Source organism: Petromyzon marinus, chromosome 14 (assembly GCF_048934315.1).
Source record: "Petromyzon marinus isolate PM22_M1 ecotype Great Lakes invasive population chromosome 14, UKy_Petmar_22M1.pri1.0, whole genome shotgun sequence".
NCBI lineage: Eukaryota > Metazoa > Chordata > Hyperoartia > Petromyzontiformes > Petromyzontidae > Petromyzon > Petromyzon marinus.
The window spans coordinates 13,849,499-13,862,556 of record NC_133680.1 but is presented as its reverse complement, the minus strand read 5'-3'; the positions used below and the strand labels follow the sequence as shown (position 1 = coordinate 13,862,556).

General features: G+C 48.5%; 1 protein-coding gene across 1 annotated transcript in view; it reads left to right on the top strand.

Moving 5' to 3' along the window:
- Positions 1 to 7,118: 7,118 nt before the first annotated feature.
- YIPF3 (Yip1 domain family member 3) overlaps positions 7,119 to 13,058 on the top strand; it is a 28,234-nt gene continuing 22,294 nt past the window's right edge. The window contains exon 1 of the mRNA XM_032954023.2: positions 7,119 to 7,409. Within this exon, the coding sequence (XP_032809914.1) occupies positions 7,353 to 7,409 (57 nt within the window). The 5' untranslated portion in view covers positions 7,119 to 7,352. The remainder of the gene's footprint in view (positions 7,410 to 13,058) is intronic.

Genomic DNA, 13,058 nt, shown 5'->3' with positions numbered 1-13,058 from the left:
CCCGGGGCTTCCTCTGCCCCTAGGCACGCCTCCCTTCTCAAACCTTCCCGAGGCATCTGGAACTGGTCCAGGGGTTCCCCAGCCCCCTCTTTGGGGGCCCCACCCCCGGTACCTCCGGCCATTAGCCCTCCGGGTTCATCCGGAGTGCCATGGCCCCCTAGCCTTCAGGGCTGGCCCTGCACACGGAGTGTAATGTCGCACAACTGCCGTGCTGTGGGTGGTGTAAGCAGCGTGTCCCCTGTTTCACACACAGACCGGTCTTACGTGTCATGCAGTGGCATCCCCCTATATCACTACATTTGTAGCAGGTTCCCTTTCATAAACTGGTAGTATACATTGCATGTGTAGTGGTATTACTGGGTGTTGATGCACGAATGCCACTGCTCTCTGGATGTAGTGCCAGCCCCGGGTCGACAGAGTGCCCGGATCGAGTTGGGCCGTGGCACTCAGGTTGAACCCGGGGGGGGGGGGGGGGGGGGGGGCTCGTGACCGGAGGTACGGACCCCAGGACGCACAAGAGGGGGCTGGGGGGATGACGTGTCCACAGCCCAGGTCCTTCTCGAAGGTTCGAGGAGGGCGTGGCTAGGGGCGGAGAGAGCCGGGACTGACTATTTAAGCCGGACCCCTGAATGGGTCCGGCTGCTATTGTACACTTGAAGACCTGAATCTGCCACTTGAAGACCTGAAGCCACCACCTGAAGACCTGAAGCCGTCACCCTGAAGAGAAGCCCTAAGACAGGACCCGGACCCTGGCCGGGGTCGGGTCGGAGTTAGCCTCCCTAGTGTGTTAGGGCACGTTAGCTTGGAGGATATACCTCCTTAGAGTATTGGGTGGAAGGGGCAGTTACTCCTTCGTGTTAAGGTTTATTATTGTTAAAATAAAGTGTTGCCTCAAGTGAAGTATCGCTCTCCCTTCTTACCCACTACACATGCAATATACATTTACACTACGAAACATTGAGAACATTTGAAGTTTAGTTCCATAGTTGTTGCCTGGTAGATGGTCATATAAATAAACGGTTAGGCAATGGGTTAAACAAATATGAAATCATACAAAATACTCTTTGGTTCTTTTGGTAAAGTCACGTCATCAGGCAAAGGAGCAACACAAGCGGTCGTCATCAGGCAAAGGAGCTCCGTTGCCTGATGACGACCGCTTGTGTTGCGATCAAAAGGTTGTCATTTGTTTTTTATTTCTACCTACGTGACTTTACCGAAAGAACCAGAGTATGGATTCCTGCAGTCACAAAAGCTTCAAATCAAGATTATACAAAATAATGATTGTGCTGATCCTTATACGGCTCAGAATGTAGGCATTTTAGGAAAGCATATGAATGAAAGATGCAGACTTGGTTGGCATAGGGAAGAGAATATTGGAGATAATATTGAAAGTTTAAGGTTTCAGAAAATAAGACGTAAAAACAGAGGAAAGCAGCTAGGACAATAAAACAGAACAGATGTGATGTATTTCAGCACCTGTTGTTTGAATCTTGAAAATCCTGATACATTTTCTTGTGTAAAGAGGAAATGTAAACTGGGTAGAGGAGGCCATCAAGCGACTGGCAGAGTTATTGCAAGAGAGATTAAGGGAAAGCAGTGACTAATTCACTCAGTACAAAATAATTACAGACGCCACGGTAGCGAAATGTTCTCTCCCTCACATGGTATGCAGGTGGTCATGGGTTTGATCCCGACCCTGACGCCTGTATATTTGGAGTTTGCATGTTTTCCCTGTGGTCGCGTGGATTTTTCTCCGGGTCTTCCGATTTTTCTCGCCACATTGACAAACATGCATTTAGAATATTTTTTCTGATACAAATTGCCACATGATGAGCCACTTCGTTAGGCTCTAATTTGTGGCCAGGTCGCTTCTGAAAAAGAGCTATACAGCTCAATGGCCCTTACCTGAGTTTTTCAGTGATACAATCAAACAGTACAAAACAATTACAGGCGTGTCTCGCTTAACGAGCATTCTTTTCCATGGATTAGCTATAACGAGTAGAGACCAATTTATAAATGCGTTCCATCGCAGCATGGGGAGCACCATGGACCGCAGCTGTTTGCTTACCAGTTGCGATATACTGTGTAAGCGCGTGATTCGGGCGGGTGGGTGCGGTGTGGGGAGTGGTGGCGCTAACGGGTATCTCACGACGATACGAAACCGGCGACCCGAGTTCGATTCCCGCTCACAGCCAATTCTTGGACTCCCCTAGGACAAACACAGACTGAAATAAGTAGCTGGTGTGGAGTGTAAACATTGCCACTAGTGAGACATAGACGGCCGGGCTAGTACAGCACACCGGTGCTGTTTGTGGATTTGCTCTCCAACACACCGGTGTGTTGTACTGGTAACGAATTGGCACGTTCTGTTTACATGATAAACCTTACTAATTGGCTGTCTCGGGTGGTGGCGGGTTTAACGACACAGTTATATTTATGCCTTCTCAGCCAAAAAAAACCCTATATTATGGATGATATTCGTCGCAAAAGCCTACGTGTTAATCAGAGGAGGTGATAGGCTATACGGAGGATCTTTCATTGTGTGTGGTAAGTGTTACATTTTATGTTTTATTCCTTTATTTTAAAATTGTACAGTAATGTGTATTTCTCGTGTTAAAAATTCGTTCACGAGTAGAACATTTTCGAGGCTAAAACATACCTCAGCTTTTAACGTGGGGAGGAGTCAATGGGGGGGGGGGAGGAAGTGACGATCGTTCGCTTTTTGCCGAGGTAGTTTTCGCGGAACGCATCTCGGTCGTTAAGCGAGGCGCGCCCGTGCAGGGGCGATTGGTGACGCACGCGAACATCCGGCACTGTCAGAGCGATGAAATCGTATGCCTGACGAAATCACTGATTAGAGATGCGCCCTCATATATGGAAGAAAGTGGGCGTGGATTTACCCATATATAGTATTTTGGATCGTTAATTCAGATTAATTATATCTAAACCTGCTCAGTTGATCCATATTAAAAACAAATATAAAAGATACTGTACAGGGACTCTTCTTCTTACGAACGAGCTAGGTTCCAGAGGTCTGTTTGTAAGTCGATTTATTCGTAAGTCAAACTTTACTCCTGTCAATTCCAAATATGTTGTACGGTGTGCACACTAAACACGGGGAATGGCTTTAATAGTTGTATAATCTTTCGATTCAAAGCTTTCGTGACTGCAGGGATTCATCTTCTGGATTCTTTCAGTAAAGTCACGTAGAATGGAGATAAAATAATAAAAATAATAATAAAATTCTCACGACGTTTCAGCCACAACACAAGTAGCCTTCCTCAGGTGAAGAAACAGGACTGTCCGGAAGACAGTGCTTGAGTGAACCCTGCCAAGCTTGGAAGCGTCTTTTAAGCTGTGTGGGAGGAACAGAGCGCCTTGACAAAGGAGTTTACATATAAATTATCAAGTAACTGGGGGATTAGCATGATGTTGGTGTGAGGGATGAGCACCACGGAGAGCATGTACACCAAGCTCTCAAGGCTAATGGTTACTCCGACTACACAATCCGCAAAGCCATCACTCCAACCATGAAGAAGGATCCTCTTGAGGAGCCATTCAAAACCATCACCTTAACCTACATTGCGGGGGTCACAAAAAAGATCTCCAAAATCCTGAATAAACACAAGATCCAGGTCCGATCAACACATTACATAAAATCCGTGATCTGGTTCCGTCTGTAAAAGATGTGGTTTCAGACATACAGTACCCGGGTGTGTACAAACTAAGTTGCCTCTGTGGTAGCAGCTACATTGAAGAAACCAAACGACATATCTCGGACCGAATCCGTGAACATAAAGCAGACTTGAAACACGGAAGGACAAACACCCCAACCGTGGCAGATCACTTATAATTCAGTGGGCTCACATGACATTGACTTCTCCAAGACGGAGGTTCTCTGCAAGCCATCCGGCTACCATGAGAGATTCGTTCATGAGGCTATCCACATATACAAATACAGAGACAGTTTCAACCGAGAAGATGGATTCCGGCTTTGTAACCATTGGAAAGACGTTATAAACCATTTCGGTTCTTGATTGATCGTATTTTACGGTGACTTTCAGAATGCAGTCCATTCGCTGGCACTGCCTCTTAGTACATTTCACACGACGGTCAATAGTATAGTTTATAGCATTTTGTATGATAATAAATAGTATAACAGTGTAATGTTTAACATAATTCATAAGGCAATATATAGTACCATAATTGTATAGTGAATATACAGCAGTGTGGTATACAGTAGGGTTAGTAGAATAATACATAGTGTAATACACCAAGTCTAAGATTTTATAGTCTAAAGTATAGGGTAGTGTATAGTAACGCTTTGTATAATTCAAGGGTGGAGATTGTCTATGGATACGATATTATACAATGTAGTTTAGATTGGAAGGTATAATATTGTAATGTATAGTAGTCTAGTTTATAGTATAGTTATAACGCAACACAGGACAGAGCAGCGCACCGTGGCTGTTTACTCCTCTTCCTCCCCCTCCTTCATTCCGAACATAGATCGACTCGTCCGTCTGAACAAAGCTCGTCGCTCTCCGTGGTGTTAATCCCTCATACTAACATCATGCTAATCCCCCAGTTACATGCTAATTTTCTGTTGATATGTAAACTCCTCTCCCTCCTCCTCCGTTCCGTACATAGATGGACTTGTCCGTCTGAACAAAGCTCGTCGCTCTCCGTGGTGCTAATCCCTCACACCAACATCATGCTAATCCCCCAGTTACATGCTAATTTATATGTAAACTCCTATGTTAAGGCACTCTGTTCCTCCCACACAACTTAAAAGACGCTTCCAAGCTTGGCAGGGTTCACTCAAGCGCTGTCTTCCGGACAGTCCTGTTTCTTCACCTGAGGAAGGTTACTTGTGTTGTGGCCGAAACGTCGTGATAATTTTATTGTTATTATTATTTTTATTATTTTATCTCCATTCTACGTGACTTTACCGAACGAACCCAGAAGATGAGTTGTATAATCTGTTGATGTCGATGCCACAGGTTCTTCACGTTCTGCAGACGCCACCACTGCCATCTATTGCGCAGCGATTGAACTTACGCCTCTCGGTCAGAACAGGCAACTGGACATAGGGACAAGTTTAATCTATATTTTAAGTTTTCGTGACAGCAGGGATCCATATTCTTTGGTTCTTTCGGTAAAGTCACTTAGGTATAAAATAAATAAAATCACGACGTTTCATTGCAACACAAGCAATCATCATCAGGTGGGAATTTTTTTATTTTCTTGCTGTGGTTTTCCCACCTGATGATGATTGCTTGTGTTGCAATCGAAACGTCGTGATATAATTTATTGTATTTTATACCTACGTGACTTTACCGAAAGAACCAAAGAGTAGGGACAGATTTGTTCGTATATCTTGAAAGTTCGTAAGTCGAATGTTCGCAAGTTGAGGAGTCCCTGTCGCAGGTTAATGATAATTTTGCGTGTTAATCGCTGTGTCGATGCATTGCCAATCGATTTACGGATTGGATAATGATGCGACACGCCCCCGTCATTTGATTGGCTAATATCAAGAAGCAAAATTATGATAAAATTTAGATTTAAAGCTTTCGTGACTGCAGGGATTCATATTATTGGTTCTTTCGGTAAAGTCACGTAGAAGGGAAACAATAAAATAATAAAAATATAAAACAATAAAATTATCACGACGTTTCGACTGCAACACAAGCAATCATCATCAGGTGTGAAAACCACAGCAAGAAAATTTGAAAAAAGTGGTGTTTTTTTCACGTTAGCACCACGGAGAGCGATTTGGCAGTTATTCAGATGGACGAGTCCATCTATGTTCGCAAAAGAGGAGGGGGGAGACGAAAATAATGGATGCGGTCTGAAAGCCACCGTAAGTGTGAACAATCAATTAAGACCCCAAATGGTTTATCAAATCCTTCCAATGATTGCTAAGCCAGAATCCATCTTCTCGGTTGAAATTGTCTCTGTATTTGTATATGTGGATAGCCTCATGAACAAATCTCTCATGGTAGCCAGATGGCTTACAAAGAACCTCTGTCTTGGAGAAGTCAATGTCATGTGAGCCTACTGAATTATAACAGTGATCTGCCACGGCCGAGGTGTTGGTCCTACCGTGTTTTAGGTCTGCTTTGTGTTTACGAATGCGGTCCGAGACATGTCGTTTGGTTTCTCCAATGTAACTACTACCACAGAGGCAATTTAGTTTGTAGACGCCAGGGTACTGTATGTCCGGAATCACATATTTTATAGACGGAACCAGATCACGGATTTTATGTAATGTGTTGAAACGGACCTGGATCTTGTGTTTACTCAAGATTTTGGAGATCTTTTTTTGTAATCCCCGCAATGTAGGGTAAAGTGATGGTTTTGAAAGGCTCCTCAAGAGGGTCCTTCTTCATGGTTGGAGTGATAGCTTTGCGGATTGTGTAGTCGGAGTAACCAGTAGCCTCAAGAGCTTGGTGTACGTGCTTGAGTTCACTGGCTATGTGTTCCTGGTCGGATATGCATTGGGCTCTATGGTGCAGAGTCTTGATGAGGGAATTCTTCTGGGATGGATGGTGGAGGGAATCCGGTTTCAGGTAAGCATCCATATGGGTAGCTCTCCTGTAGACAGAGTGGCTCATTGAACCATCAGGTCTCTTTTTTATTAGGACATCCAAAAAAGGTAGCTTGCCATCTTTTTCCACTTCCATGGTAAATCTGATGGCTGGGTGTATGGAATTGATGTGGTCGAGGAATTGGTCTAGAGCAGGCTGGCCATGTGGCCAGATGACAAAAGTGTCATCCACGTACCTCTTCCATAAGGTTGGCGCAGAGTGGCAGTCTGGATGGCGTCAGTTTCAAATTTCTCCATGAAAATGTTGGCTACAACCGGAGATAGGGGGGAGCCCATTGGGGTGCCCTTCTACGTGACTTTACCGAAATAACCAATAATATAAAATTACGATTGTACCGCAGCGCCATCTTAGGTGGGGATGGCAGGCGGTGGGAGGGGGCGACGTCTCGGTGGGGGCGAGGGGTGGCGCCGCCTCCCCAGCTAAACCATTCAGGGCGGGGGGAAGTGAGGAGGGGCGAAGGGGGGGGGACGTTTCCATCCGCCTGAGTATTTCCCAGACCAAGGTGGCCGCCGAATACTCGCGTCGCGGCCATTCACCCGCGGTCGTAGCGTCGGGGAGGGACAGAGCTCGCTGTTGGCTGTTCGTCTCGTCGCGTCGCTGTCCCTCCGCTGCTGTTGTCGCTGCTGTTGCTGTTGTTGTCGTCGTCGCCGCTGTCGTTGTTGATGCCGAGGTCGGGACTCGGGAGGAGATCGCGGAGCTGAGCCCCCCTCACCCCACACCGGCGGGCGGAGAAGGAGCGACATGGCGGGGACGGCGACACCCGAGTGGGGCCCCTTTGACGAGAGCTCGCAGGCTGAGGCGAGTTGGGGAGGCCGCGGGAAGACGAGGGGAGAGACGGGGGGAGAGACGAGGGGAGAGACGGGGGAGAGACGAGGGAGAGACGGGGGAGAGACGAGGGAGAGACGGGGGAGAGACGGGGGGAGAGACGAGGGGAGAGACGGGGGGAGGGACGAGGGGAGAGACGAGGGGAGAGCGAAGAGAAGGGATGAGCTAGAGGATGGACGGGGGTATTATGGAAAATAATCCGGAAAGGGAAGAAATGAGTGAAGAGGCGTGCGAATCGATTGTGCGCGGTGGGGGCAACGACAACAAACTGAGAAGGGATGAGGTGAGGGGATGAGGTGAGAGTTGAGGGGGTGAGGTGAGAGATTGGGGGGTGAGGTGAGAGATTGGGGGATGAGGTGAGAGATTGGGGGATGATGTGAGAGATTGGGAGATGAGGTGAGATTGGGGGGTGAGGTGAGAGATTGGGGGATGAGGTGAGAGATTGGGGGATGAGGTGAGAGATTGGGGGATGAGGTGAGAGATTGGGGGGTGAGGTGAGAGATTGGGGGGGTGAGGTGAGAGATTGGGGGGTGAGGTGAGAGATGGCGAGGGTGAGGTGAGAGATTGGGGGGTGAGGTGAGAGATTGGGGGGTGAGGTGAGAGATTGGGGGGTGAGGTGAGAGATTGCGGGGGTGAGGTGAGAGATTGGGAGGTGAGGTGAGAGATTGGGGGGTGAGGTGAGAGATGGCGAGGGTGAGGTGAGAGATGGCGAGGGTGAGGTGAGAGATTGCGGGGTGAGGTGAGGGATTGGGGGGTGAGGTGAGAGATTGGGGGGTGAGGTGAGAGATTGGGGGGGTGAGGTGAGAGATTGTGAGGGTGAGGTGAGTGATTGCGGGGGTGAGGTGAGAGATTGGGGGTGAGGTGAGAGATGGCGAGGGTGAGGTGAGAGATTGGGGGGTGAGGTGAGAGATTGGGGGGTGAGGTGAGAGATTGGGGGATGAGGTGAGAGATTGGGGGATGAGGTGAGAGATTGGGGGGTGAGGTGAGAGATTGGGGGGGTGAGGTGAGAGATTGTGAGGGTGAGGTGAGTGATTGCGGGGGTGAGGTGAGAGATTGGGGGTGAGGTGAGAGATGGCGAGGGTGAGGTGAGAGATTGGGGGGTGAGGTGAGAGATTGGGGGGTGAGGTGAGAGATTGGGGGGTGAGGTGAGAGATTGGGGGGGTGAGGTGAGAGATTGGGAGGGTGAGGTGAGTGATTGCGGGGGTGAGGTGAGAGATTGGGGGTGAGGTGAGAGATGGCGAGGGTGAGGTGAGAGATTGGGGGGTGAGGTGAGAGATTGGGGGGGTGAGGTGAGAGATTGGGAGGGTGAGGTGAGAGATTGGGGGGTGAGGTGAAAGATTGCGGGGGTGAGGTGAGTGATTGCGGGGGTGAGGTGAGAGATTGGGGGGTGAGGTGAGTGATTGTGGGGGTGTGGTGAGTGATTGCGGGGGTGAGGTGAGAGATTGAGGCGGTGAGGTGAGATATTGGGGGGTGAGGTGAGTGATTGTGGGGGTGAGGTGAGATATTGGGGGGTGAGGTGAGTGATTGTGGGGGTGAGGTGAGTGATTGCAGGGGTGAGGTGAGAGATGGTGGGGGTGAGGGGAGGAATGAGGGGAGTAGCAAGAGAATGATGGCGAAAACTAGGGGAGGTGTGAGGGAAAGAGAGGGATGAGGGGATAGCCAGAGAGGTGAGACGAGGTAAGAGGACGAGTTCATGAAATGAGGATGGACGGGGGTCAGACAAGTGGAGCGGGATCGGCTTGGAAACTAGACGAGGAGCAGCGAGAACCGAACATGGACTGGGAAGCAGAGCACTTGGGGCAGCGCTTTTGGCTACGTACGGTGCGAAAGAAGTTCAACATACAATATATACAGCTGATGCAAAGCAGCAGAGGGAATTTGGGCATAAAGCAAAGGACGCAGCGAGCGTTGTTGGTTCAGTAAATGAGACAGGACCCAAAGGTTGGGGTGAACGATTAATTGATTTCAAATCTCAATCGCAATTTGAAACAATGCAATTAGCTAACCGCAAAGGCTGCGATTTTTTGCAATTTGAAAAGACCTATTACTTTATTATTGGATTTGTTTTATTTTTTATCGTAACTTTATTTATCATAATTGTTCCATGTTTGATTGTTCTATTTCAATTAAAACATTAATAAATACATGTTGGAAGCAATTCATATCATTTACATTCTCATCCTTGCATTAGAATATATAGAGCAGTTCATATTTTGATGGTATCATGTGGTAATGCTTCATCACATGTTTTAAATCTATTACAATGAATATTGAACTGAAGCTTGACTCTAAAAAAGGTTATCGCAAATCAAATCACAATTTCTGTCAGAAAAATCGCAATTAGATATTTTCCCCAAATCGTTCAGCCCTACCCAAAGGGCATGTTTGGCTACGTACTGTGCGATGTTAACTATCTTGCCTGGTATAGAGGTCATTGGTTCGATGCTGACCCTGGCGCCGGTATACTTGTATCTTGATTTGAAGCTTTCGTAACTGCAGGAATCCATTCTCTTTGGTTCATTCGGTAAAGTCAGGTGGGTAAAGAATAAAATAAATTACGACGTTTCGATCGCAGCACAAGCGGTCGTCCTCAGGTGGAAAATATATAATCCAGCAGTGGAGCTGCTGAACCAGCGAGAGAGCAGTTACAACAAGAGGTTATAGATGTGGCGATGAGCAAGCAAGCGGGGTCTGAGCTGGAAAGGAATTCCATCCACGGACCCAAGCACGTAAGTTGTGTTAATAGGGGAGATTAGGGAGAGAGGGATTAGGGAGTGTGTGTCTCTCTCCCTGTGGTTGTGTGGATTTTTTTCTGGGTTCTCCTGTCTTTGGCAGATATAAATTCCCACCTAAAATGGCACTTCGTTGGGTGATCTCCTGTGGCTAGGTCGCTTTTGAAAAAATAGCTTAATAGCTAAGTGTGTCTAACCTGGTATAAAAATGGTCTTAAAAGTTTAGTTTAAAGACCACGATGGGCCAGGGGACGGGGAAACATGGTGTAGGTTGGCACACAGAAAGGGGTTAATTCCTGGGCCTGCAGGGTCAGGTTCAATGAGGTTCGTGCAGAATGGGCAGTGGTTCTCCCAGCGTTATGAAGGGCGCTGCTGGAGTTTACAGCCAGAATGATTAAAGTTTGATATGGCTTAAGCTTGACATTGATAGGGAAAGTACGCGAACAGTTTTTTTACTGAAAGATGCAATGTCAATTTACTTACAGCTCGGCGTGTGCCAATATTAACACAGCGCTCCTCACATACGACGCTACTTATTCACAATTGCAGTGCTTAATTTCTTAAAATGCAATTTTAAATTAATATTCCGTGATTACAGAAACAAAATAATATAATAATTAAGGAGTGATAAAATAAAATGCATACTGATAAAAAATATATATTGTATATTTGTTATAACAATGAAGACCAGGTATTTAAATCAGAACACAGTTTCTTGCATATTTTTGGAAAATTGAAACTTAACACAGTGGTACCACTTCAGTATAACACATTTTGGCAGGATACATTTAAGTTTTAATACCTGTATCAGGTCTCTTGCAAATCTTGATCGTTTTATGAAATACATTTTTCGGATACAGGACAGTATAGGCATGAGTTGCAGAATTGCAGAAAACGTCATCTATCCCACTGTCCCTTAAACGGTGTGTCAGAAAGGGCAAGCATGCATGAGATGCCGCACTTGTCAACATTAAGTGTTTCCATCTTGGTTAATTTAATAGCTTTTGGTCCAGACAATGTGTAAATAAGCATTATGCCATACACTTTATGTCACTGCGTCTAGTTGTTGTGACCAAAACATACAACTTGCCAGTACAACATCTTGAAAAGAAGTACTTGCATTTTTGTTTACCGTGTGAATTATGTATCATCCTCGGCTATTTTCTGCAGTGTCCTCGGCTATTTTCCATAAAAGGATAATTTTCAACAAATATCAGAATTGGAATATTTGTACTGGAGGAATTTGATGAGCTATAACGCGTTTTTTCACAGATTTCCAGAAGGGGCACGGGGTAAGGACATTACAACAACAAACAATACAAAAAGATGATAGTAGTGCAAAGTACAATAAAAGTGTAGTGACATTGGGGATGTCACTGTGTGGTGCCGGCCCTGGAGGGCCATGACGTGCGATGTACTTACTTCGCGGACAGCATCGTGTGTGTTGCTGAGTGAGGCCGGCTCTAGTAGAGGATAGCGTGCGATGCACTGTCATCGCGTACACCGCGTAGGTGGGTGTAGTACCAGCCCTAGCGGGGCTTGGTGAGCGCTGGGATAGCGAGGGCACCACGCATGGCGTGCAGTGCGGGCTCCCACAGGAGGGAGCAGGAGAGTGACAGCACAGGGACAAGGTTGCCCCGGGCCATGGCACTTTAGTTGACCCCGTAGACACGTGATCCGGAGTGTCCAAAGAGAGGCCCACCGTTTGGGGGGATAGAGGGTGGTCATGTGTCTGAGGAGAGCTCTCGAGAGGGATCGAGAGAGAGCTGGAATGCTCGCGAAGGTGGGCTGGGCCGAGGGTGGAGCCGGCCCCGACCCGGGAGGATATAAGGTGGGTCCCTGGGAGGGACCGGGGTCGCTTCGTTCTGCAAGCTGGAAGCTCCACGTTCTACAACTAGAGTCGGAAGTGGCCAACACGCTAGTCTATATAGCTAGTGGTAGACTATGTCTACACATCACAGACCACGTACCAGAACATCGGACAGCGAGGAAGAGGACCTCGTACTGCCTACGGCTCTGGAGGATGGAGGGGAGACGCTACCGGCGGAGCAGAGCGCCGTCCGGGCGCGCGACACCTCGCCGTTGGCGGAGGCGACCTTCCGGGAGGTGCATGGTCGCCTCGCGGAGCTCCTCCACGCTGCGGCTTCGATCCTCATGGAGCTCCATCCCACGGTCTCGCCAGTAAAGAAAGGAGCGGTGGTGCCGTTCGTGGACGACGACTCCGCCGCCATTTTGCAGCGGGCGGGAATTTCGGTGGCGCAGCCTGCATCCTCAGCCGCCATTTTATCGCCGGCGTGGAGCGCGCAGCCTCCCAAAATTGAATATGCGCCGTCAGCGCCGATGGACATCCTGGCTCTCCGCCATCGGCTTCCTTTTATCAAAGAATTTGTGGCTACCAGTGGCGACTGGGTGGCTTTCAAGCGGCGGTTCCTCATGAACGCCGACTTGGCTGGATGGACGGAGGCGGAGGCGCTGCGGGCGTTGCCTGCCGCCCTCGACGACGATGCCCTTGCGGCGTTTCTCGCCATCCCGCCGCTGGAGAGCGCTGGGATAGCGAGGGCACCACGCATGACATGCAGTGCGGGCTCCCACAGGAGGGAGCGGGAGAGTGTCAGCCTCGGGACAGGGTTTCCCCGAGTCATGGCACTCTGGTTGACGCCGTAGACGTGATCCGGAGTGTCCATAGAGAGGCCCCCAGGTGGGGGGGCTAGGGGGTGGTCACGTGTCCGGGGAGAGCTCTCGAGAGGGATTGGGAGAGAGTTGGAACGCTCGCGAAGGTGGCGGCGAGGCCGAAGGCGGAGCCAGCCCCGACCCGGGAGGATATAAGGTGGGTCCCTGGGAGGGACCGGGGTCGCTTCGTTCTGCAAGCTGGAAGCTCCACGTTCTACAG